Source organism: Puma concolor, chromosome A3, assembly GCF_028749965.1.
Source record: "Puma concolor isolate L17-30 chromosome A3, mPumCon1.1.hap2, whole genome shotgun sequence".
NCBI lineage: Eukaryota > Metazoa > Chordata > Mammalia > Carnivora > Felidae > Puma > Puma concolor.
In genome coordinates, this window is record NC_141669.1 from 91,119,363 (window position 1) to 91,147,218 (window position 27,856).

General features: G+C 38.7%; 1 protein-coding gene across 2 annotated transcripts in view; it reads left to right on the plus strand.

Moving 5' to 3' along the window:
* Positions 1–27,856, plus strand: part of ABHD12 (abhydrolase domain containing 12, lysophospholipase) — an 86,276-nt gene that overhangs the window by 31,732 nt on the left and 26,688 nt on the right. For both annotated transcript variants that reach the window (XM_025932219.2, XM_086701518.1), the window contains exon 2: positions 26,127–26,251. In XM_025932219.2, the coding sequence (XP_025788004.1) occupies positions 26,127–26,251 (125 nt within the window). The remainder of the gene's footprint in view (positions 1–26,126; positions 26,252–27,856) is intronic.

A 27,856-nucleotide genomic window follows, 5' to 3' on the forward strand; every position in this document is an offset into this window, starting at 1 on the left:
ATAATTTGGCTATTGTAAATAGTGCTGCGGTAAACATGGGTATGCATATATCTCTTTGAATTAATGTTTCTGTATTTTGGGGGGATAAATACCCCATAGTGTGATTGCTGGATCATAAGGTAGTTCTATTTTAACTTATTGAGGAAGCTTCATACTGTTTTCCACAGTGGTTACACCAGTTTGCATTCCCACTAACAGTGCAAGAGGATTCCTTTTTCTCCACATCTTCACCAACGCTTGTTATTTCTTGTGGTATTGATTTAGCCATTCTGACAGGTGTAAGGTGATAGCTCATTGTGGTTTTGATTTGCATTTCCCTGATGATGAGTGTTGCTGAGCATTTTTTCATGTGTCAGTTGGCCATCTGGATGTCTTCTTTAGAACAGTGTCTATTCATGTCTTTTGCCCATTTCTTCACTGGGTTATTTGTTTTTGGGGTGTTGAATTGTATCAGCTCTTTATACATTTTGAATACTAATCCTTTATTGGATATGTCATTTGCAAATATCTTCTCTTACTCACTGGGTTGCCTTTTAGTTTTCTTGATTGTTTCCTTCACTGTGCAGGAGCTTTTTATTTTGATGTAGTCCCAATAGTTTATTTTGCTTATATTTCTTGCCTCAGGAGACAGACGCAGAAAAATGTTGCTAAATGTTGAGGGTTTTTATCATCAATGGATGTTGTACTTTGTCAGATGCTTTTTCTGCATCTATTAATATGATCATATGGTTTTTATCCTTTCTCACATTGATGTGATGTATCATGTTGATTGATTTGTGAATATTGAATCACCTGTGTCCCTGGGAGTAAAACTCACTTGGTTGTGGTGAAAGATTTTTAATATATTGCTGGATTTGATTTACTAGTATTTTGTTGAGGAGTTTTGCATCTATGTTCATCAAAGATATTGGTCTGCAGTTCCCTTTTTTTATGGTGTCTTTATCTAGTCTTGTTATCAGGGTAATGTTGGCCTTATAGAATGAATTTGGAAGTTTTCCATTCTCTTCTATTTTTTGGAATAGTTTGAGAGGAATAGATATTAACTCTTCTTTAAATGTTTGGTAGAAGTCCCCTGTGAAGCCATTTGGTCCTCGACTTTCATTCGTTGGGAGTTTTTTGATTACTGACTCAATTTTATTATAATTGGTCTGTATGATAATTGGTTTGTTCAGTTTTCTCTTTTTTCCTGCTTCAGTTTTCATAGGTATATGTTTCTAGGAATTTATCCATTTCTTCTCGGCAGTCCAATTTGTTGACATATAATTTTTCATAATATTCTCCTATAATTGTTTGTATTTTTGTGGTGTTGGTTGTTATTTCTCCTCTTTCCTCTTTCACTTGTGATTTTGTTTGAGCTCTATCTCTCTCTCTCTTTATTGAGTCTGGCTAATTTTATCCATTTTGTTGATGTTTTCAAAGAACCAGCTCCTGGTTTCATTGATCTATCTGTTCTTTGGTTTTTCTTTAATTTTTACATCATTTATTTCTGCTCTAATTTTTATTATTCCCTTCCTTCTGCTGGTTTTGGGTTTTGTTTGTTTTTTCTTTTTCTAGCTCCTCTAGGTATAAGTTTAGGTTGTTTATTTGAGATTTTTCTTGCTTATTGAGGTAGACCTGTATTGCTTTAACTTCTGACTTGGAACCGCTTTTGCTGCATCTCAAAGGTTTGGGATCATTGTGTTTTCATTTTCATTTGCTTCCATGTAATTTTTTATTTCTTCTGTGATTTCTTGGTTTACCCATTCATTGTTGAGTAGCATGTCATTTACCCTCCATGTATTTGTGGTCTTTCCAGATTTTTTTCTTCTGGTTGATTTCTATTTTCATAGTGTTTTGGTCAGAAAATATGCGTGGTAGGAGTTCGATCATTCTTAATTTGTTGAGACTTGTTTTGTGAACTAATATGTGGTCTATTCTAGAGAATGTTCCATGTACACTTGAAAAGAATGTGTATTCTGCTGTTTTAGGATGGAACATTTTGAATATGTTTGTTAAATCTATCTGGTTTAGTGTGTCATACAAAGCCACTGTTTCCTTGTTGGTTTTCTGTTTGGATGATCTGTCCATTGATGTAAGTTGGGTGTTCAAGTCCCCTACTATTATTGTATTATTCTTGATTAGTTCCTTTGTGTTTGTTAGAACTGTTTTATGTATTTAGGTGCTTCATGTGGGGTGCACAAATATTAACAATTGTTATATTTTCTTGTCGGATTGTCCCCTTTATTACTATATAGTGTCTTCTTTGTCTCTTGTTACAGTCTTCGTTTTACCTCTATTTTGTCCAAAGTAAGTATTGTTACCATGGCTTTCTTTTGACATCCATTTGTATGATAGATGTTTCTCCATCACCTCACTTCCAATTTCCAGGTGTCTTTCATTCTGAAATGAGCCTCTTTTAGGCAGCATATAGATGTGTCTTTTTATTTTTTATCCAATTTGTCACACTCTGCCTTTTTTAATGTTTATTTATTTTTGAGAGAGAGGGTGGACAAGCAGGGGAGGGGCACAGAGAGAAAGAGAGAGAGTCTTAAGCAGGCTCTGCACTATGAGTGCAGAGCCTGACACGGGGCTTGAATCCAGGAACAGTGAGATCATGACCTGAGCTGAAGTCAAGAGTCAGAGGCTTAACTAACTGAACCACCCAGGTGTCCCCCCTCTGTCTTTTGATTGGAGCATTTAGCCATTTACATTCAAAGCAATTAATGATAGATTTGTATTTATTGCCATTTTGTTACTTGCTTTGTTAAGCACTGGCATTTTGTAAACTTCCCAGAAGATTCTAATACACAGGCAAGTGACTATTACCAGAGTAACTTTCAGTGCAGTTGCTTGGTTGGAAGCACAAACTATGAAATAGAAAAAAATGTGGAACTCTATGTGCAGCAGGAGCCAAGAGAAGTTGCTGGTGGTTCTGATCATTTTTCTGTTTAATGATCAGGGGCAGTAATCCTTTGATCCAGGGTTCACGGCCCACAAACTAGGCATGGAATTGATTAGGCAAACATGAAAGACAAGGGTCTGTGCTGGAAGGAGTTCATCATGTCAGAGAAGAAGAAAACTTTTCTCTCTCAGCTTAGATCTGAATGGTCAGGCCTTGAGTTAATTGACAATAGACAGATTAGCTGGAGAGAAGTTTATTATGCAGATGGGGGTACTCTGTAGAAAGAAGCTTTCTTGAACAGCTAGAGGGAGGAAGTTTATATACTAGTTTAATAAAGGAAGGAGAACGGTTAGGATTAACCTCTATAGGATGGAAGGTTCTGATGAGCCTTGTTTCCACAATTTTTTCAGCATGTCCTGGTGCCCATGGTCAATCATCTCCCTGACTAGATACCTCTCTGGAGGGACAATTTGTGGCAACCGACTCTTGTAAACCTCTGCTCCAGTCAGCAAGGGAAAGTTCAGATAATATTCCTTTCTGCATCAACTGTAGCTCAGATGTTATCACTTTGAGGTTACCTTTACGCCATTTCTGATGGGTTATCAGGCCCCACATTTCCCCCATTGCAACTTCCCAAACAGTTCGCCAAACAAGGGGCTGGTTGGTTGCTGCAGAGAAAAGACTCAGCATGGAGCTTATCTATCTGCAAAGGAAAGAAGAACATAGAACCAGGAAATGAACAGAAAACAGAGATTACTGCCTGGCACAGATTATAATCCAGTGTCCTAGCCCAGAGGGCAGTCAGTTGAGAGGATTTTTAAACATTGAGTTTGAAGCAGTTTTTAGGGAGTGGAGCAAGGGTGGCAGTGGCAACATTGGATTTCCTGGTTTGCAGTGAATGTCTTTGGTGATGCTGTGTCCTGTTATGATGAGGAGACCTTTGGAGCTAACATCAAGTTGACCAGCTTTAACTTGCAAGACTTCTGATCCTTGGGGGAAGGGGAAACAACAAAACAATCTGGAGTCCCAATATGGGTCTGGGTAGCCAGGTCATAGTTTTCAGTCACCCCACATCAGGAAGGTGGGCAAAAAATCAGAAGTGTTGTATTGGAGGGTTGTAACCAGATATTGAAGGAAACCAGGGTGGTGCCTAGCTGGCTGGCTCAGTTGGTAGAGCATGTGACTCTTGAGTTGTAAGTTCGAGCCCCATGGTGGGTGGAAAGATTACTTAAAAATAAAATCTTTGAAGGAAACCAGAAGAACTTAGAATTTGGTAAGGACTGACAAAATGTGCAAGGTGACATGATCCAGTCCAGTTTATGGGTAGATAATAAAACCTCAAGATAACTAGCAGAACCAGAACCTGATAACCCACATGGTTTTCTGTTGAGACGTAAAATTTCTTGATACAGTCACCTCCTTCTTTGATCAAGGATAAAATCAAAGTAAGATGATTTTTCTTTACAGAGTGATTTGGTTCTCATTAGGTTTGACTTGGTTATTTACAAAAGTGCAGCAGGAATGCCAATTGAATAACTAGGCCTTTTTGTTTGTTTTGCTGGAACTTTTTATAAGGAATCTCAGATTAAATTTATAAAAACACTCAAAGCTAGGAGGCCAAGCCAGGAACTGCAGTACCTATAAATTTGGATGAATTCCTCTCATCTTGAAGTCCCCAAATATTGTATGGTTCTTGGGCCTGGCAGACAGTGACCTGTAAGTAAGGCTGGGAACTTAAGTGAGGTACTAGAACTGTTTTTCCAAGAGAGCTTTGTAAGCATTGGCTCCAAAAAGTAGGCCTTAGTTCCTTTAAGCTGTCTGGTTATATGTGATTGTATGCATCATTCCAGTCAAACTTAAGTGTAACTGATTGCAAACACTTGCAGAGATCAGTGTAAAACAACTATCTGTGGATGACAAAAGACTTAAAATGAGCACGGTTAAAGATCTGATGAAAGCTCATTATATTAAAAAAAAACAATTGGCAAGGAAATTTGGTTATTTCTATAACAGCACTTTAAATCTTAACCAGAGTTAAGACTGGTTATACGGGGCATATACATTACTTTATGCCAGCTATACATTATACCAGGACATATCATGGATAGCGAGGGTATTGACCCATTTCTAGGAGTTATATACAATTTCTGAAATACTTATATGAGTAATATTTGCTCATATAAATATAACCTAGGGAAGGTTAAACATTTCTTCTTATTTGACAATGCTTCTATGCAACTCAACATATCACACCTATTTTTTTTTTAAGATTTTGTGGGCTCTCTGCTGTCAGTGCCAGGCCTGCTTCAGACTATCTGTGACCCCCTCTCTCTGCCCCTCCTCTACTCACACTCTTTCTCAAAAAAAAAAAAAAAAAAAAAAAGTAATCTCTGTATCCAACATAGGGCTTGAATTTACAACCCCAAGATCAAGAGTCACATGCTCTACTGACTAAACCAGCCAGGTTCCCCAAAACTAATTATTTTTAACATCTCTCTTTTTACAGGATAAAGAACAAATCTTTGTGATTTTCCAGGGACTCGCTGGGAAATCCCAAAGTCAGTTTGAGATTAAGATTTTATTTAGGATTTGATTTGGGGAAGGCAGACTTATCACAAACGGTCAAACATGTCAAAAGGTTTGAACACGTAGCCAAGTAGGATCATAAGGGGCGCCTGGGTGGCGCAGTCGGTTAAGCGGCCGACTTCAGCCAGGTCACGATCTCGCGGTCCGGGAGTTCGAGCCCCGCGTCGGGCTCTGGGCTGATGGCTCAGAGCCTGGAGCCTGTTTCCGATTCTGTGTCTCCCTCTCTCTCTGCCCCTCCCCCGTTCATGCTCTGTCTCTCTCTGTCCCAAAAATAAAATAAATAAACGTTGAAAAAAAAAAAATTAAAAAAAAAAAAAGTCACTATGAAGTAATATTTAGCTACTTGCTTAAGCAAAGTGACAAAAATTCAAAAGTAGCTATAAGAGATAATATATGATAATGTGATTGTAACAGCTTAAGTGTTTCAAAAGAATACTTGGTTATTTGTAGTAGTCAAAGATGTGATAAAGATTAAAATAAAGCACAGGAGGGGCACCTGGATGGCTCAGTTGTTAAGCGTCCACCTTCAGCTCAGGTCATGATCTCACAGTTCATGGGTTCAAGCCCCACATCAGGCTCTGTGCTGACAGTGCAGAGCCTTGGAGACTGCTTCAAATTCTGTCTCCCTCTTTCTGCCCATTCCCTGCTCACACTCTGCCTCTGTCTCTGTCTCTCTCTCATAAACTAACAAACAAACAAACATTAAAATAAAGCACAGGAGAGGTGTTTGGGTAGCTCAGTTGGTTAAGCATCTGACTTTTGATTTTTGGCTCAGGTCATGATCCCAGGGTCGTGGGATGGAGCCCTGCATCAAGCTCTGCACTGAGCATGGAGCCTGCTTGAGATTTTCTTTCTCTATCTCTCTGTCTTTCTCCCTGTCTCCCTCCTTCCCTTCCCCTCCACCCCTCTCTCCTGCTTGTGCTGTCTAAAATAATAAGAAGACACGGGAAAGTATTCTGATAAGACATAGAGTCTTTGTTTTCTAGGCAGATTACTTAAAATGTAAAGAACAACCTTTCACAGTCAAGGCCACACTTACATCCTAAGAAAATTTTAACAGTAAGAAAACCAAACTCTAGTTTTGCATTCAGGTATTGTTAATACTAAAGCTCATTTTTTTTCTCATTTTTTTTAAACCTTATAAATAAATTCATCCAGTCTTAGCCAGCTTTGGCCATGCAACATAAAATTCCTTTTTGACAAAATTACAACTCTCTGTATCCATTCAGGTTTTATCCTGCTCTCCCATTTTCTTATTTGGGAAAAATAAGTTGTTTTACTTTAATGTAAAATTTACTCTCTTTTTCTGTTAACAAAAATACATTCTATGTTCCTTGTATCCTTTTTATGCAAAGTTGCTTTTCACCCTTATTATTTCTAATAGTTTCATTTATATATAATGGTCATAATTTTTAGCCATTTTAGTGATCTTATAGAGAAAATGAAGATGTAGTTGATTGTGAATTGTCTGTCAAATACCAGGATTTTGTAGCAGATTGGCAAATTTTATGAATACACCATTTCACAGTTTTTATAGGTATATGCTTCCTCACAGTACAGTTTTTTAGTGTGACCAAAAGGACATGTTTATTAATATACTTAAATATTTTTAGCTTTTCCTTACTGTATAAAAATAAACAGACAAAAGTATAAAAACTTAAATTTATGCTTAAAGATTGTTCCTGTATTTTATCTTATTTAGGAATAATTTAGATATTTAATGAATATTTATTACTTAACTTATCATAACTTTAAAGTTGCAACATACCAAAAAGATTTTCAAAACTATTTTTAGGCAGACATATTATAAAACATAATAATTATTAGAAAAAATCTACCCATACATAATATGTTTATTTCACTTATATCATCAACCTGACACACATGTTCTTAACAATTTTGCTTGGATTGTTCATGAAGATTTCATAAGACATTAAGCAAAGCTAGGCATCATCAAGTTATTTCCCTGGTAACTATCTATAACACATGCATGTTAGGCAGGTACCAAAAAAATTACAAGAGCAGAAATCCTAAGAAAGTTAAATACATGTTTTTTTGTTTTATTGCTGCACTTGATATACATGAAGTGATAGATATCAAAAAATTAATTTTTACTGCAAATTTACTTATGATTTCTTCTTAGTTTGAATTTATAATTGGTATGATCTTAAACATCTAGTAGATAGATTATTTGACAAATAAACCCAAGTAGAATAACAGTGTATGTTCATATTATACTTAATGCTGATAACTCAGAAGACATACCTGTTTTTATTAAACTGACAGTATCAAACTAATCTTTACACATAAAGTTGAAAAACATTGGGTTAGTTCCTATATTTCTGGGAGTTTTAGGAATATTTAAACTTATATCAGTGCTTATTTCTCTTACGTCAATTAGAATAGAGCTCTTTTAAGGGATTTTATAACTTAATTTGGTATACCATCTGGAGATGGGAAAATATCACATATACATAACATGTGTACATACATACATACATACATAAAATACCAACAGATGCAAAGAGAGATCTTACTACTTTTATTCTAAAATTCTAGTCATGAGTCAGGCATAAATACAGTAATACAAAACTCACTAGCTTATGTAAGAGTTTGTTCTCAGCCCCACTTCATGGCTTTATATTAATTGTGTTTTGGGAGATGGAACAAGGGGACCTACTTAATATGAGGGCTAATGCTCTTTATAATATTTGTGGAGGAGGCTTTTAAGATTATCATCTCCTTTGATGTATAATGTTGGCTATAGATGGAAGTTTGGGTGAGGGGCTTTTTGGAAAAATCTGAGCAGCAGTCCAGGTGTTTCCAAACGGCAACCAAGGGGGTAAAATATTCAATCTGTTTCTAATCCTCTTTAGCCTCGGGTGGTTGCTTTTGCTGGTCTCTGAGTCTCTTGAGAGCCCTCAATGGAGGCAGGTCCTAGTGACTATAGGGAAGTGAGAGGCCAGAGTGGGAAGGGAGAGGCCTGGGTGTGGATGGAGGGATAGAGGAAGCAGAAGGAGAAGCCAGGTGGGAAAGGCAGTTTCATGTACAGTCCAGTGTGGAATCCCTTTTGAGGAGACAGCTTGGGATTTATAGCCAATGAGTAGAGTTAAGTGGATCAATGGATGGAAAATTACTAAGAGGACATGTCAAGTATGAAGGGATTCTTACTAAATTGGTCTAATTGTTGCTAATAGCAGGACCAGGACTGAGATATCAAAGGTTGGGGATGAGAGGCTTGATCAGATATCAGGGTGGAGGAGATGACTTCTCAGGATCCTTGCTAAAGGCAGACCGAGATCAAGGCTGAGTGGGGAAGAGGGCTCACCTCTTGGTAAACACTGAGAAATAGTGAATGTCTAATGATGGCGTAAAATTATTTTGCAAGTCAAGTGGTGTTAAATTCTTGGCTGTCAACAAAAATTAAAAAGGGCTTAATTGAGCTACCAGTTTATCAAAAATATATTTTTTTCACTCTAAGATTTTTGGCATATAACCCTGAAGGAATGAAAAGAAGTGGTGGCAATAATACTAAACTTCCATTCCCATTTACTGAGAAGTCCCTGGCACTTACAATTTTAAAAACCAAAAATAGAAAGAGAATTAATGCTAACCTCTGCCTTTATTCTGTCAGTAAGCAATAATATATCTAGATGCACGATGCACTTGGAAAAGTACTGCAATCCATCTCAATTTTAGGTGCATTTGTCAAAATATATTTGTCACCTTGACTAATATGTGTGTTAATAATTGTAATGATGACTCCATCCAGAACAAAACAGTTTCAATGTAGAGTCTTATTGCTAGAAATATTTAAGTTTTTTTTAAATTTCTGTTTATACACATATTTTTGCTCAAGGGGGATATGATAAGAATATCAACAAATAGTTCAAAGCATAAAATATGCTTATTAGGATAATATTCTGGGAAGCAAAATGGGAATATAAATTCAGGTAAAAAAGGAAACCACAGGTTTCTGACCTAGTAGTTAGCATATTCATGTATTTTCAGAGGGGATGATAATAGGTATTAAGTCAATATGGTATTTTGGTTCTGTTGCATACATTTAAGAGAGGTATATTTTAAATCGTCAATATTTACTATGTACCAAAACTTATATCCTATTTAAACTTAACTTTTAGGGGCACCTGGGTGGCTCAATCAGGTAAGCATCTGACTTCGGCTCAGGTCATGATCTTACTGCTGTGGGTTTAAGCCCTGCATTGGGCTCTGTGCTGATAGCTTGTGGCTCAGAACCTGGAGCCTGCTTCAGATTCTTTCTCTGGCTCTCTACCCTCCCCTGCTCGTGCTCTCTCTCTCTCTCTCTCTCTCTCTCTCTCTCTCTCTCTCTCAAATATAAATTAAAAAAAAAAATTAAAAAAAATAAACTTAACTTTAAACTTACAATTATTTATTTATTTATTTAGTAAGTAAGTAAGTAATCTATCTCTATGCCCAACATGGGGCTCCAACTCACAACTGCACATGAGGAGTTGCACACTCTTTGAGCAAGCCAGGCACCCTGTTAAACTTATAACAAATTTTATTTTATTATTTAAACAAGTTTTTTTTTAATGTTTGTTTTTGAGAGAGAGAGAGACAGAGTGCGAGGAGGGGAGGGGCAGAGAGAGAGAGGGAGACACAGAATCTGAAGCAGGGCCCATGCTCTGAGCTGTCAGCACAGAGCCAGATGTGGGGCTCCAACCCACGAACTGTGAGATCATGCCCTGAGCTGAAGTCGGATGCTTAACTGACTGAGCCACCCAGGTGCCCCTATTTTTTTTTTTAATGTTTATTTATTTATTTTTTTTTTTTTCAACGTTTATTTATTTTTGGGACAGAGAGAGACAGAGCATGAACGGGGGAGGAGCAGAGAGAGAGGGAGACACAGAATCGGAAACAGGCTCCAGGCTCTGAGCCATCAGCCCAGAGCCTGATGCGGGGCTCGAACTCACGGACCGCGAGATCGTGACCTGGCTGAAGTCGGACGCTTAACCGACTGCGCCACCCAGGCGCCCCAATGTTTATTTATTTTTGAGAGAGACAGAGCATGAGCAGGGGAGGGGCAGAGAGACTGGGAGACACAGAATCCAAAGCAGACTCCAGGTCCGAGCTGTCAGCACAGAGCCTGATGTGGGGCTCGAACCCACAGCTGTAAGATCATGACTCCAGCTGAAGTCAGACGCTCAACCGACTGAGCCACCCATGTGCCCCAACTTATAACAAGCTTTAGATGTCAACTTTAAAATGTGCAAAGAGGGATGCCTGGCTGGCTCAGTCAGTAGAGCCTGTGACTCTTGATCTCTTGGGTTGTGAGTTCAAGCCTCACCCACTGGTTGTAGAGATTACTTAAAAATAAGAAGTCTTTATAAAAGGGGCACCTGAGTGGCTCAGTGGGTTAAGTGTCTGACTCTGGATTTCAGCTCAGGTCATGATATCATAGTCGTGAGATCAAGCCCTGCATCAGGCTCTGCTCTAAGAGCATGGAGCCTGCTTGGAATTCTTTCCCTTTCTCTCTGCCCCTCCTCTGCTTGCATTCTTTCTCTCAAATACATAAACATTAAAAAAAAATAAAAATAAAATGTGCAAAGAAGTACAGTTTTAGAATTCTTATGAGGGTCAGACAGCAAAAAGAGTGGGAGACAACTGGTCCAGATATTGTCTGAAACATGTAAAGAAAGACAAAAGTCAGGTCCTCAAGTTCTCGCATGCTTGCTCTGCATGCCAGGAGTGGAAACATGTCCAACTGCCTGCGCCTAGGCTGCATGCTGCCTCTTTGCAGGGGTGTGGGCACAGCAGGTCTAGGAGCCCTGTTATATAGTGCTGTGGTGGGACTGATCACCACCAGAAATGGTATAAAGTTTACTTCAGAGCGTAAAACATCTTCCTGTTTTTCCATTTACCTGCTTGGTCCCTGGTGGCATCTGAGCCTGCATCAATGATCTAAGACTTTCTCCTCCCACACCCAGGGATAGCTGTACTCCTTGCTTTCTCTCTAGTCCCTCCCTCTTTCTGCCCTGGCCCAGGTTGACATCATGAGAATATTGAGTTGTTTTTCACATTGCAGGTGTTAGCCCATGAGTGCATACTAAAATGAATTCAGTGAATTTCAATCAAAGTGGATTTTTGACACTATTAAATAAGGTTTTCAGCTGTGTCAGTGCAGAAACCAATGTTTTATTTATTTGTTTGTTTGTTTATTTATTTATATATTTTAAAATTTATATCCAAATTAGTTACCATATAGTGAAACAATGATTTCAGGAGTAGATTCCTTAGTGCCCCTTACCCATTTAGCCCAGCACCCCCTCCCACAACCCCTCCAATAACCATCTGTTCTCCATATTTATGAGTCTCTTATGTTTTGTCCGCCTCCCTGTTCTTATATTATTTTTGTTTCCCTTCCCTTATGTTCATCTGTTTTGTCTCTTAAAGTCCTCATATGAGTGAAGTCATATGATACTTGTCTTTCCCTGACTGACTCATTTCACTTAGCATAATACCCTCCATCCATGTAGTTGCAAATGGCAAGATTTCATTCTTTTTGATTGCCGAGTAATACTCCATTGTATGTATATATACCGCATCTTCTTTATCCTTTCATCCATCTATGGACATTTGGGCTCTTTCCATACTTTAGCTATTGTTGATAGTGCTGCTATAAACATTGGGGTGCATGTATCCCTTCAAAACAGCACACCTCTATCCCTTGGATAAATACCAAGTAGTGCAATTGCTGGGTCTAGGGTAGTTCTATTTTTAGTTTTTTGAGGAACCTCCATACTGTTTTCCAGAGTGGCTGCACCAGCTTGCATTCCCAATTGTTTTATATATTTAAATTGCATTCCTTATATTAAGGGTCATAAGTTTCATGAGAACAGACACCTTATAATCAGCAGATTAAGGAAATCACAAGGGAGGGGCACCTGGGTGGCTCAGTCGGTTGAGCATCGGACTTAGGCTCAGGCCATGATCTCGCGGTCTGTGAGTTCGAGCCCCACGTGGGGCTCTGTGCTGACAGCTCGGAGCCTGGAGCCTGCTTCCGATTCTGTGTCTCCCTCTCTCTCTGCCCCTCCCCCACTCAGGCTCTGTCTCTCTCTGTCTCAGAAATAAATATTTTTTTTAAATTAAAAAAAAAAAAGAAATCACAAGGGAGGTTAGAAACAACTTAGAGATGAATGAAAATGAAGACGTAACATACCAAAACCTAAAATGTAGCTTAAGCACTACTTAGAAATTTATAGCTGTAAATAGGAAAATTTTAAAAAGATCTCAAATCAGTAAGCTAACCTACCTTAAAACACTGGAAAAAGAACAACACTGGACTAAATCTAAAGCAAGCAGAAGGAAATAAGAGTAGAGCAAAAATTAATGAAATAAAAATTAGGAAAACAATGGAGAAAATTGGTGAAACCAAATGTTGATTCTTTGAACAGAGAAACAAAACTAATAAACCTTTAGCTAGACTGACCAAGAAAAAAAGAGAAGATGCAAATAACTGAAATCAGAAATGAAAGTTGGGATGTTACTACTGACCTTTTAGAAATAAAAAGGATAATAAGGGAATACTTTAAACAATTGTATGTTACTAAAATAGATAGTGTAGATGAAATAGACAAATTCCTAGAAACACAAATTACTGAAATTGAATTAAGAAGAAATAGGAACTCTGAACAGACCTATACAAGTAAGGAGATTGAAGTAATAATAATATTAATAATAAAAAAAAATTACCCACAAAGAAAAACCTAGGCCTGGATGGCTTCACTGGTAAATTATAGCAAACATTTAAAGAATTAATACCAATTCTTCATGAATTTTTCAAAAAAATAGAAGATGAGGAAACACTTCACAGTCTATTCTATATGGTTAATATTACCTTAATACCAAAACCAGGCAAATATGTCACAAGAAAAAAAAAAGCTACACAATATCTCTTATTAATATAGATGCAGAAATCTTCAATGGAATACTAGCAGATATGAAAAAGGTACTGTACACCATGAACAAGCAAGATTTATCCCAAGACTGCAAGACTGGTTTAACATTCAAAAATCAATTAATAAAATATACCATATTAATAGGATAAAGGACAAAAACCACATGATCATCTTAACACAGAAAAACGATTTGAAAAAATCCAACACCCTTACATGATAAAAACACTCAAACAAGAAATAGAAGGGAACTTCCTTAGCCTGATACAGGACATCTACACAACTGCATGGCTAACATCATACATAACAAAGACTGAATGCTTTCCCCCTAATGACTGAAATAAGACAAGGAGGATGTCTACTCTTACCACTTCTATTCATCATTGTAGTGGGAGGTTCCAACCAGGGCAATTAGGCAAGAAATTAAAGGTATCCAGATTGGAAAAAAAGAAGTACAAATGTCTCTGTTTGCATATGACACAGTCTTATATAGAGAAAATCATAAGGAATCTACTAAAACCTATTAGAGCTCGTAAGTTCAGCTAGGTATGGTATGGATCTTTTCCAGTGCATATTTTAATTTGTAAATTCTGGTATGTAGGAAAGCTATTGGAATCTATTTGGCAAGTGACCACTTTCTCATTCATTAACTTTTTATAGTTTTTCAGTTGAGTCTTCTAGATTTTGTGTGAAGATAACTATTTTTTCTCTTCCAGTGTTTATAGTGATTTCATTCCTTTTTATGGCTGAATAATATTCCATTGCATGTGTGTTTCACATTTTGTTATCCATTCATCTGTCAATGGACACTTGGGTTGCTTCCACCTTTTGGCTGTTGTAAACAATGTAGCTGTAAACATTGGTCTACAGGAATCTTGTTTGAGTCCCTGTTTTCAATTATTCTGGGTACCTATGCTCAAGAGTGGAATTGCTGGATCATATGATAATTCTGTGTTTAACATTTTTTTTTTCCATAGCGGCTATACTATTTTACATTCCTACCTAATTTGCTTTTATACTACTAGAATTTTTGTATCTCTATTAGTATTTTGAAATTCATTGGTAATTTTCTTTGTGGTACTATATTGATTCCATTTGTTGATTATAATAAAACCAACTTTGATTTTGAACATTCTCTCTGGTTTCCCAGGTTCTGCCACTAATGGTATGATATGATAATTATCTGTTTCTTAAAAGTTAGGGGGAAATGCCTGTCAGTCTTTCTGGGCTCATTATGTCCTTCAGGGACATAATTCTTTGATAGCTTTATCCAGTTCCTCCTGTGGTTATAGGTTTTATTTGTTTTTTTTTTCCTCACAATTTGAGTGGATTGTCACTATGTTTTCTTACAAAATAGTCTGTATCATTGAATTATAAAAATTTTATTAGCTTTCAGAGCACCTGGGTGGCTCAGTTGGTTAAGTGTCCGAGTCTTGATTTCAGCTCAGGTCATGATCTCACAGTTGTGAAATCATGAAATCGAGCCCCATGTGGGGCTCCATGCTGAGTGTGGAGCCTGCTTAAGATCTCTCTCCCTCTTCCTCTGCCCCTCTCCCGCTCACATGGTCACTCTCTCTTTCTCTCTCTCTCTCTGTCTCTCAAAAAAAAACAAAAACAAAAACAAAACCAAAATCTATTAGCTTAGCAAATACTGTCTATTAAAAGAAATTTTCTCATCTGGGGTTATCTCACTTTTCTGATCCCTAATTTTGTATATTCTCTTTCAAGACCAAAACTTACTGTTTTTTTTCTTGCTTTTTCTTGAAGAAATAGCTCATGGATTTGTTAATCAATTTTGTATTTCTTATGTTTGAACTTTTTTTACACATGGAAACATTTTTATCTTGCCAATTATACAAGTGTAATAGACTTTTTTTTCCTCTGTATGCCTTTTGAAAAGATTTTCAGACTTGCTGACAAGATTTATTCCTGACCATAGCACTGATTCAAATAAAATCTAGAGGAATTACATTATGAGGACTTATACTCTCAGGTAGTAAAAGAATGTTTAGTTATTAAATACAGGCATACTTTGGAGATACTACAGGTTTAGTTCTAGACCACCAATAAAACAAATATCAGAATAAAGCTAATTGGAGCCTGGGTGGCTCAGTCGGTTAAGTGTCCAATTTCGGCTCAGGTCATTACCTGCATCAGGCTCTGTGCTGACAGCTCAGAGCCTAGAGCCTGCTTCGGATTCTGTGTCTCCCTCTTCTCTCTGCCCTTCCCTGTTCTCACTCTGTTTCTCTCTCAAAAAAATAAATATTAAAAAAATGTAATAAAAAAAAGAATAAAGCTAATCAAGTGAATTTTTTTGTTTCCCAGTGTATGTAAAAGTTAAAGTTGTATAAAAGTTATGTTTACACTGTTTTCTATTAAGTGGATAATAGTATTATGTCTAAAAATATATGTAATTTAATTAAAAATATTGTATTGCTAAAAATTGCTAACCATCATCTGAGCTTCCAGCAAGTCCTAATCACTGATCACAGATCACCATAACAAATATACTAATAATGAAAAGGTCTGAAATAATTGTGAGGCTTACCAAAATGTGACACAGAGACATGAAGGGAGCAGCTGCTGTTGGAAAAAATGTAACCAATAAACGTGCTCAATGCAGGGTTGCCACACATTTGTAAAAACTCCTATCTGTTCACAGTAAAGTGAAGCACAATAAAGCAAGGTGTGCCTGTATTCCTATTAAGAAATAGCTGCAGAAAGCTAGAAACTCATGGTGCATGGGTGACTCAGTCAATTAAACGTCTGACTATTGATTTCTGCTGAAGTCATGGTTCCAGGCTGTGGGACCAAGCCCCACATCAGGCTCTGTGCTGAACGTGGAGCCTGCTTGGGATTCACGCTCTCTATCCCTCTCCCCCTCTCTCTGGCTCACATGCCCTCTATCTCTCTCTGTCTTTCTCAAATTAAAAAGAGAAAGAAAGAAAGAAAGAAAGAAAGAAAGAAAGAAAGAAAGAAAGAAAGAAAGAAAGAAAGAAAGAAAAGAAAAAAGAAAGAAGATATCTAGAAACTCATGTCTTCTACAAGAAAAAGCTGCCAGGATGCGAAGGAATGAAGTATGCCCCAAAGACCCATCCAGGAGCATTCACAGGCAGATAGAGAACCATTGCAGTCTGGGAGAGAGGAGTACCTTGATGAAAGCCATACAGGCTCTATTTCTAGATTATAAAAACTTTGTCGTTTAGTTATGAGACTCTTGCAGAACTTATTTACAAGTCAATAATTTTCTGATTAAAATAATGGTATAAATTTTCTAAAACAAGAGCTATGGGGTTTTCAAAATGAAATAGTTTTGTTCTGTGAATTTCTTAGTGTGCTGTTTGCTTTTGTTTCCATCTAAAGTTACTAATCACTAATTGCCACTCCTGCAACTGTCCTCATTTCCGATCCTTGGTTTCAGGTTTCCTGAGGAGTCTTGAAACACTTGATAGCTACAAGAAACATTTTTGTTGTTGTTCATTTTTGAAAAAAACAACAACTGTATTGTTAAATTTTATTTTATTGTCATAAAAACACTTAACATATCTATTCCTTTAAGATGTGAAGTGTACAATGTGGTATTGTTAGCTACATGTAGGGATGATGTTGTATAGTGATGTTGTGTAATAGATCTCTTGAATTTAATCATCTTGCATGATTGAGACTTCATGCATTTTTTTAAGTTTATTAATTTATTTTGAGAGAGAGAGAAAGAGTAGGGGAGGGGCAGAGAGAAAGGGAGAGAGAGAGAGAATCCCAAGGAGGCTCTATGCTGTTAGCGCAGAACCCAACATGGGGCTCAACCTCACCAACTGTGAGATCATGAACTGAGCCGAAATCAAGAGTCAGATGCCTAACTGACTGAGCCACCCAGGTGCCCCAAGACTTGATACATTTGATTAATATCTCCAATTTCCCTCTCCTTGCAGCCTCTGACAACCACCATTCTATTCTGATTCTATGAGTTTGACTATCTTAAACTTTGTTTTTAGAGTAGCTTCAGGTTCCCAGCAAAATCGAACAGGAAGTACAGACACTTGCAGTATACCTCTGCCCCACACATGCAACCTCCCCAACTACTGACATCCCACACCACAATAATACATTTATTACAGTCAATGAGCCTATAGTCACATATCATCATCACTCAAAGTCTATAGTTTACATTAGGGTTCAACTTGTTGTACATTTGGAGGTTGTAACAAATGTGTAATGACATATCCCTACCATTTGTAGTGTCAGGTAGAATAGTTTCACTACCCTAAAAATCCTCTGTGCTCTGCCTGTTCATCCTTCCATCCCTGCTAACCTCTGGCAACCACTAATTTTTTTACTGTCTCCATAGTTTTGCCTTTTCTAAGGTGTAATATAGCTGTGATCATACAGTATGTAGTCCTTTCAGATTGGATTCTTTCACTCAGTAACATTAAGTTCTACTGAGTAATACTAAGTTTCCTCTATGTCCTTTCATGGTTAGGTGGCTCATTTCATTTTAGGCTAAGTAACATCCCATTGTTTGGTTGTACCACAGTTTGTGTATGCATTTACCTACTGGAGGACATGTTCATTGTTTCCAGCTTTGAACAATTATGAATAAAGCTACTATAAATATTTGTGAACAGGTTTTTGTGTGGACTTAGATTTTCTACTCATTTGGCTGAATATCAAGGAGTGCAATTGCCAGATGGCATGGTAAGAGTATATTTAGTTTTCTAAGAAAGCGCCAAACTGTCTCCCAATGAGGCTGAACCCTTTTGTGTTCCTGCCAGCATTGAGAGTTCCCATTGTTTCATGTTCTCACCAGCATTTGGCATCGTACATATTTTGGGTTTTGGCCATTGTAATATGTGTATAGTGGTATCTCATTGTTTTAATGTACAATTCCCCAGTAACATATTATGTTCAGCCTTTTTTCACATACTTCTCATCTGTATACCTTCTTTGATGAGGTTCAGGTCTCTTGCCCTTTTTCAAACTGGGTTATTTTCTCATTGTTGAGAAATGTTAAGAGTCCTTTGTAGCAATCCCTATCAAAATAACACCAGCATTCTTCACAGAGCTAGAGCAAAAACAGTCCTAACATTTGTATAGAACCAGAAAAGACCCCGAATAGCCAAAGCAATCTTGAAAAAGAAAACCAAAGCAGGAGGCATCACAATCCCAGACTTCAAGCTGTATTACAAAGCTGTAATCATCAAGACAGTATGGCACTGGCACAAGAAAAGACACTCAGATCAATGGAACAGAATAGAGAACGAACCCAGAAATGGACCCAAAATATATGGCCAACTAATCTTTGACAAAGCAGGAAAGAATATCCAATGGAATAAAGACAGTCTCTTCAGCAAATGGTGCTGGGAAAACTAGACAGCGACATGCAGAAAAATGAACCTGGACCACTTTCTTACACCATACATAAAAATAAACTCAAAATGGATGAAAGACCTCAATGTAAGACAGGAAGCCATCAAAATCCTCGAGGAGAAAGCAGGAAAAAACCTCTTTGACTTTGGGTGCAGCAACTTCTTATTCAACATGTCTCCAGAGGCAAGGGAAACAAAAGCAAAAATGAACTATTGGGACCTCATCAAAATGAAAAGCTTCTGCACAGTGAAGGAAACAATCAGCAAAACTAAAAGGCAACCAACGGAATAGGAGAAGATATTTGCAAAAGACATATCAGATAAAGGGTTAGTATCCAAAATCTATAAAGAACTTATCAAACTCAACACCCCAAAAAGAAATAATCCAGTGAAGAAATGGGCAAAAGACATGAATAGACACTGTTCTAAAGAAGACATCCAGATGGCCAACCGACACATGAAAAAATGCTCAACATCATTCATCATCAGGAAAATACAAATCAAAACCACAATGAGATACCACCTCACACCTGTCAGAATGGCTAACATTAACTACTCAGGCAACAACAGATGTTGACGAGGATGCAGAGAAAGAGGATCTCTTTTGCACTGCTGAGGGAATGCAAGCTGGTGCAGCCACTGTAGAATACCATATGGAGGTTCCTCAAAAAAATAAAAATAGAACTACCCTACAACCCAGCAATTGCACTAGTAGGTGTCTATCCAAGGGATGCAGGTATACTGTTTCAAAGGGGCACATTCACCCCAATGTTTATAGCCACGCTATCGAAAATAGCCAAAGTATGGAAAGAGCCCAGATATTCATCGATGGATGAATAGATGAAGATGTGGTGTATATACATATATATACAATGGAGTATTACTCGGCAATCAAAAAGAATGAAATCTTGCCATTTGCAACTATGTGGATGGAACTAGAGGGTATTATGCTAAGCAAAATTAGAGAAAGACAAATATGATATGACTTCATTCATATGAGGGATTTAAAATACAAAGCAGATGAACATAAGGGAAGGGAAGCAAAAGTAATATAGAAACAGGGAGGGGGACAAAACATAAACTCTAAAATATAGAGAACAGAGGGTTGCTGGAGGGTTGCTGGAGGGGTGCTGGGAGGGGGGATGGGATAAATGGGTAAGGGGTGTTAAGGAATCTACTCCTGAAATCATTGTTGCATTATATGCTGACTTGGATATAAATTAAAAAATAAATTAATTAAGAAAATCCTTTGTGTATTTTAGACTGTAGTCTTTTATCAGATGTGTCTTTTGCAAATATTTTCTCCCAGTCTGTAACTTCTCTTGTCATTCTCTTAATACTGTCATAGGCAGAGCAGAAGTTTTTAATTTGAATGAAGTGTAACTTATCAGTTATTTCTTTAGTGGATTGTACCTTTGAGGTGGTATCTAAGAAGTCTTCACCACCACCTCCACCACCCCCCCGAGGTCACTTATGTTTTCTTCTGCCATCTTGTAGGAATTTGATAGCTTCACATTGTACATGTAGCTCTATGAGCCATTATGAGTTCATTTTTGTGAAGGGTGTAAGTCTATGTCTAGATTCCTTTTGTATCATGTGGATATCCACTTATTATAGCACCATCTGTAGACCAGACTCTTTATTTCCCATTGTATTACTTTCAAAGATCAGTTAACTGTATTTATGTGGCTCTATTTCTGGGCTCACTGCTGTGTGTTCTATTGATCACCAGGACCACGCTGGAACCAGCTGAACATCAGCCTGTAGCCTCCCCATTTCCCCTTGGGCTCCTGGCTTCCCTGCCCAGACCCCTTGGCCTTTCTGTGGCCTTTTTCCATCCCGCGCTCCCTCTCAGGTACAGGTCTTGGCTCCCTCTCACGTCCTTACCAACCAGTCCAGCCAAGTCTTGCTTCAGGATCTACCCTTCTAAGGAGGCAGCAGAAAGGTGTAAATTGCACAAATTGTTCTTTTCTAGAATAATTTGTTAAAAAGTCCCCTGTCAGAAACATCTATCTTTAGTTGGGAGAAAATCCCAGATTGCACATTGGGTACTCTGGGCCTCTTAGCTCTGGTTTGGGCTGCTTCTCCAGAAGGAGAGGCCAGGATGAAGGAATGGGGGATCCTCAGTAGTCCTGGAAGAACATGGGGAGGTCAGCATGGCCTGCCCCCACACACTATGCTAGGCTTCTTGTCCGGAGGCAAGTTACTCAAATCCTTGGGACTTGCTATGTGAAAATGGGGCTAATATTGGACAGATTGAGGTAACATGAAGTCCAGCAGATTGGTCAGATTTATTAATGATTACTTATATTTTACTTTCTGTCTTTTAGATTTTGTGACAGGTTACTTCCCTTTTTTTTTATTTTGAAATAATTATAGATTCATAGAAATTGTACTGAAATGTACAATGGTGTCCACTGTTCCCATCCACCAGCCTTCTTCAATTTGATGTAACATAACACAACCATAGTACAAAATCAGCCTAAGGAGATTGACACTGATGCAATCCAAGAGCTTATTCAGATTCCACTAGTTAAAAATACACATGTGTGTGTAGGGGTGTGTGTGTGTGTGTGTGTGTGTGTGTGTGTGTGTGTGTGTAATGCTGTCCAGTCTCATTACATGTGTAGCTTTGTGGAACCACTGTCACATCAAGGTACTCATCTGTACCCCGCCCCCCCATCCAACCAGGCTCCTTTGTGCTACCCTTTATTGCCACCCTCACCCTCTCCCTCCCCTCCCTAAACCCAGGCAACCACTAGTCTTGTCTCCATCTCTATCACTTTGTCATTTCAAGAACATTTTTATAAATGAACTTACAAAATGTCACCTTTTGGGATTGATTGACTTTTTAAGCTCAGTATAATTCCCAGGTTCATCCAAGTTGTTGCACAATCAATAGTTCGTTCCTTTTTATGGCTATGTAGTATTCCATGGCCAGTATGGACAGTTTGTTTATCCATTCACTTCTTGAAAGACATCTGAGTTGGGGCTATTATGAATAGAGCTGCTATAGACATTCATGTACAAGTTCCTGCATGAAATTAAGTCTTAATTTCTTTGGAATAAATGCCCAAGAATGCAACTGATGGGCTATATCCTTTTTTTTTTTTTTTTTATTTGAGAGAGTGAAGAGAGAGCATGAGTGGGGAAGAGAGGCAAGGGGTGGGGGGAATCCCAAGCAGGCTCCACCCTCAGTGCCGAGCTGGATGCATGGCTCAATCCCATGACCCTGGGATCACAACCTGAGCTGAAATCAAGAGTCAGACACTTAGCTGACTGAGCCACCCAGGCTCCCCTGATGGGCTATATCCTAAGTCTCTTCATTATATTTGTTTCTACAGCTCCTTTCTATTTCTTGACAAGTACTTCTGGTTATCTGTTTATGGTACTGATAATATGAGTAACCTCTAAAGACATGTATACTGAATCATTGTTCAAGCTATGGCAAAAATTTTTCCTCTTCATGAGGATGGGTGCAGCATAGAGAAAGGTGGACCTGTGTGATTACACCAGGTCACGTGCAGGTGCTAAATGAAGGTGATGCTTTCTTCAGCTGTGTGGGAAATGTTCATTCTTATCAGTAATCAAGAACAAGGAATGCTTCTAGCAAGGAGTAAGTACATTAATAGCAATACTACCAGCAATAAGTAAGGGTTGCAACTAAAGGAATTTCTGAGAAAATTAACAAAATTGTCACAAGAAGTAGGTAATAATTACTTAAGTAAAGAGATGAAGTAAATTATATCTTTTCCCCATTGTTTATGTCATCCTTATTTCTTTTTGATAAATTCTTTTAACTTTATAAGGAACAGTTTCCATCTTATATAAACTATTCCAAAATATGAGGAAGATGAAAAGCCACCATCTATGAAGAAGAACCATCCTGAAATAGCACAGAAAATACAATGTTGATTTTACTAATGAATAGGAATACTTTTTTAGGTGAACTGATATATCAAAACAGCAGTCTGCTAGTGTCCTGGGCAATATTGTTGGGCTTCTTTCACTCAGTATAATTTTGAGATTCATCCATGTGGTTGCATGTTATCAATAGTTAGCTCCTTTTATTGTGTGTGTAATGTTCCATTCTAAGAACAAACTATGGTTTGTTTATCCATTCACCCGTTGATAGACATTTGCATTATTTCAGTGGTTGTTTTGAGTAAAACTTCTGTGAATGTTTTTTTTATCAAGTCTTTGTGTGGGCATATGCTTTCCTTTCACTGAGGACATAAAATTACGAGCTACTTGAATACCTTACAGTTGAGCAGATTTATGCAGGCTCTGGAGGCTGAATGAACAAATTGTGTGAGGGACATAGGAATCGCCAATGTGGCTGAAGCAGAGGACCCAAGCGTGAGCTTTGCATCTGGTGTTTGATGGCTGTGCATTTGATTGCAGGCTATTTTCTTTGTTATGGGCTCTCCATTTTCTCTCAGAATGAAGTCCTGAATTCTTCTTGGCCTCTTTGGACCTCTCACATTGTGCCCAACCTTCCTTTTCAGGGTCCTTAACTATGCCCACTATGTTCTTTCCTTTAATGAGAATAAGAAGATGGTGATAACAGCTTAGCTATATTGTGGACCTGGGACTCAGGTATGCAATCTACATGTATTATTGTGTAATCCTTCTAGGAGCCTCATGAAGGAGGTACCATTTTTATGCCTTTTGTGCAGGGAGGAAACCACAGCTCAGAGATGTTAAATAACTTGTCCAGGATTGCACAGCTATTAAGTGCTAGGTTGGATGTTGGACTAGATCATCTGACTTCAGAGCCAGCACCTTTAACCACAATGTTGTACACCCGTCATCACTGAAAGGACAGATTGTGAATGGAATTTAAGACGCCATTTAAACTGTTCTTCCATATCATCTAGTTAATTCCTATATTCCTAACTTAAGTGTTTCCTCCCAGTGGCCCAGTGGCAGTCCAGACTGGGTTGGATCCCCTTGCACCAGGTGCCTGTCTCAGATCTCTGTGTCTGTCCAGCTGAGCTGGGAGTGCAGCATGGATATAGATGCCCTCCTTTGCTGCCCTTAGTATCTACTGCCCAAAGAGTGCTAGGTACTCAGTAATAGCATTGATTAAACCAGTTGAATGAGTGAATGAATTTTATTATCAGATATGCATGTTTGTCATCAGCTTTATTGAGATATTATTTACACATACAGATGTGTAACCACAATCAAGATAAAATTACTTCAATCACTCTAAAAGTTCCCTGTGCCCCTTGCAATCTCCCTCTACCTTCCAGCTACCACTGTTCTGTTTTTCTGTCCCTATAGTTATGCCTCTTCTAGAATTGTTTTAAAGTTTATTTATTGAGAGGGAGAGAAAGTGAGTACTAGTGGGGGAGGGGGAGAGGCAGAGAAGAGGGAGAGAGAATCCCAAGCAGGCTTCACACTGCCAGTGCAGAGCCCAATGCAGGGCTCGAACCCATGAACCACAAGATTATGACCTGAGCCCAAATCAAGAGTCGGATACTTATTGAGCCACTCAGGCACCCCTAGAATGTTTTTTTAAGCAATCTCTATACCCAGCATGGGGCTTGAACTCATGACCCCTACTAGATCAAGAGTCCCACACTGTTCTGACTGAGCCAGCTAGGTACCTCTCCCTTCTAGAATTTTAGACAAATGGAATTATACAGAATGTAGTCTTTTGTGTCTGTCTTATTTAACTTAGCAGAATGCTTTTGAGATGCATCTGTGTTACTGCATGTGTCAGCAGTTCCAGGTATATATTTAAAACCACCTTACATAGTTATTTTGGTAACAGTCCAGAGATAAACAGCCCCACTAAGGTTTGGACTTGGTTTGTAAGAACAGCAGTTCCCAAGGGTGCTCTGCAAGATCCTTTAAGAATGTCCACAAAGCCAAAATGATTTTCATAATAACCCTAAGATGTTATTTGCATTTTTCACTCATTATCTGAGTTTTCCAGATGCTACATGATGTGTGGTATCATCTGTAGATTGGTTGCAGAAACAGATGGAATCTGTCTTCTATTAAGTTGTCTGGCTTAAATTTGTAAAAATGTTAATGCTACTCTTCTCACTAAAAGTTTTTGTATTGGAAAATATATTTTATTAAAAATGTTAATTATATTAACATGTAATCGATTTCTTGTTAGATACATGAATAGATTTTCTTTTAATTTGAGATAGTATGCATGGATGGGGTGGGGGCAGAGGGAGAGGGAAAGAGAGAATCCTGAGCAGGCTCCATGCCCAGCACGGAACCCGAAGCAGGGCTCGATCTTACAACTACAAGATCATGACCCAAGCTGAAATCAAGAGTTGGACATTTAACCTCCTGAGCCACCCAGGCACCCTCCTCATGAGATGACTTCTCATATGACAAATAGTAATAAATATAAGTCATGTAAACAGAAGCTCTTTGCGGGCTTCAGGATTTTAGTTGTTGAGAAACCCTTAGTCCAAGAAGTTTAGAATCTCTAGAGTAGGGACATTTTTGAAAAGGCATCGGGAACAGGATGAGGAAGTCTTGGAACTGAGTGGGCTTAGAAGAGGTCTGGAGACCTGGCTCATGGTGCCTGGAGAAGGGGTCTCCATCAGGTGGTGCCACATAGAACGTGGGCTGGAATGTAGGGACAGGCAGTGTTAGCCACAGTCTTGTTGTCAGCCTCCTGCTCCCTCCCTGGACCTGGTTGGGCAGGTTCTGTTGATGTTCTTGCTTCCTACGAGGAGCCATTGGGCAGCCCACACCTGTGGCTGGCTTGTAGGACGGTGATCATGCGGCCTCGAGATGGCCACTCTCCTGAGATGAAGCTGCAGCTACGATTGGACTTCAGGTTTGGCACTTGCTAAGGATCTGATGTCTGTGCTGTATTCTGATCCCAGGGCAAGCATAGGAAATCATCAGGATCTTTCGTTGGTTTTCAGGAGAAAATACCCTAACCATCTCTCTGCAATAGAGTTCTAAGCTCAGATTGAAAGACTGTCTAAAATAATTATTATTTTTTTTAATGTTTATTTATTTTTGAGACAGAGAGAGACAGAGCATGAATGGGGGAGGGTCAGAGAGAGGGAGACACAGAATCTGAAACAGGCTCCAGGCTCCGAGCTGTCAGCACAGAGCCTGACGCGGGGCTCGAACTCACAGACCACGAGATCACGACCTGAGCCGAAGTCGGCCGCTTAACCGACTGAGCCACCCAGGCATCCCTAAAATAATTATTTTAACAAAAGCAGGTGGGAAGCTAGTCTTCTTACTGGCAAAATTCTTGTGGGGAAAGCTACATGTGGATTTTAGTTAGTGATTTTGATAAAGCTGTTAATAAACAGCAAAATTGCACCTGCTGTCTTTGACCTGTTAACTGCTCTTCTCTTACAGGAGAAAGGGCCTGTGGTTCCGACTGAGGAAGATTCTTCTCTGTGTTCTGGGGTTGTATGTTGCCATTCCATTTCTCATCAAACTATGTCCTGGAATACAGGCCAAACTTATTTTCTTGAATTTTGGTAAGTACCACGTGCCCACTTTGCCTTTAATTTTAGTAAGGGTTCATTTGCATGATGATTTATATATTTGCATATCTACCACCCAGATCGAGAAATAGAAACATTTCTATTACCCAGAAAGTTCCCTGTGCCCCTTCCCGGTCACAGGCTGCTATAGTGACTGAATTACTCTCCAGGGCTGGTATCTGTGTACACAGGTGACTTCTGCATGGGCAGAGGTCTTTCTTTAGCTGAAGTGGGTAAAAGTGTTAACAATGTGGAGAGTCTTCTGAAGCTGTTGTGTTGGAGATGCTTTGCCCCTTGTGCAGTCTAGGAGGTTAACTGTCCTTGGAAAAGATGACCACTTAAAGATGACCACCTTAAAAAAATAATTAGGACTTTTTCTGGAAAAAAAAAAAAACAAAAATTAGCCTGACATGCTTTGGTTTCTATGGAATTATATGCTGACTTTATGGGTGCTGTAGTCTCCTTGAGTTAACTTGGATCTTGTGTGGTTTTTATTCATGCTGTGTATTTACTTTTGTGCAAGTGGGAGGAGAAAGGACCAGAAGTATCAAGTTTAGGAAACAGAAGGCAGAGGGCTCCCAAGTACATAATTGCTGGGAATAATCCTCTCCAGGAGCATCATTTTACACCTACAAGATGAGGCTAGGAAGGAAGAGGTTGGGTCTGTGGGTGGTAGAATTTGAGGATAGAACTTGGTGCTTGGTACACAGCAGGTGCTCTGTAAGTGATGGCCTTCAGCTCAGGTGTAGGTGGCACAAACCAGTCAAGGCAGGCTCTGTGCGTGCTTTTAGCTATGTTGGTTTGCAAAGAGTGGGTTTAAACCGTGTGTGTTTGGGAGGAGAGGCTGAGAAGCTGGGGCTGATGTTGTGGGAGGAGGCAGCAGGGTTGCTGGTAGAGTGGAGGGAGGAGGAAGCTCATGAAGATGAGGAGGAGGACAGGCAGGAGGCGTTGAGATGGCTCTTGTGTGACTGTGGCCTGAGACAAGTTCAGAGAGTGGGGTGGCACTGGGGGCAGGTGTGTCAGGACTCCAGAACTCTCTTCTATAGTAGCTCTGCAGGTGCCTGGGCATACGAGTTGAGGGTTGTTAAGCCTATAATGGATTTAATCACAGAAACTTGGAAGTCACTGGCTAAAAGGGCATTTCTGCTCTAAAGAGGAACAGTAGGAGGAGGAAGAGAAATAGTAAGGTCAATGTTTAATACTTTGTAAATCTAAAGTAAGTTTTTTACTTGGTATCTTAAAATAAGTGTAAAATACTTGTATGCCAAGAGGCATTTGATTTTTCTAACAAACTTAGCTGAGTTTCTAGGAATTTATCTTGTCTAAGTTTTTGCCAGTGTGAGAAACACAAACTTAAAAAGAACTAACAACATAGTAAAATCAAGGGAGCTTTGATTTTTCTGACTTTAACTCTTAAATGTCCACAGTTGGTCCAGCACAGAAGAGAGTTTGAGTTTACATGTAAACATGAAGTTATAGGGCTGCATATTCCCTGATGGCAGATCTTAGGATTGAATGACTTTTCCAACTCTGTAAGCCTCTGGGTGCTTTGGGCAGGTACCTTTGCCACATGGTGGGGTCCCAGCAAATAATTTGAAT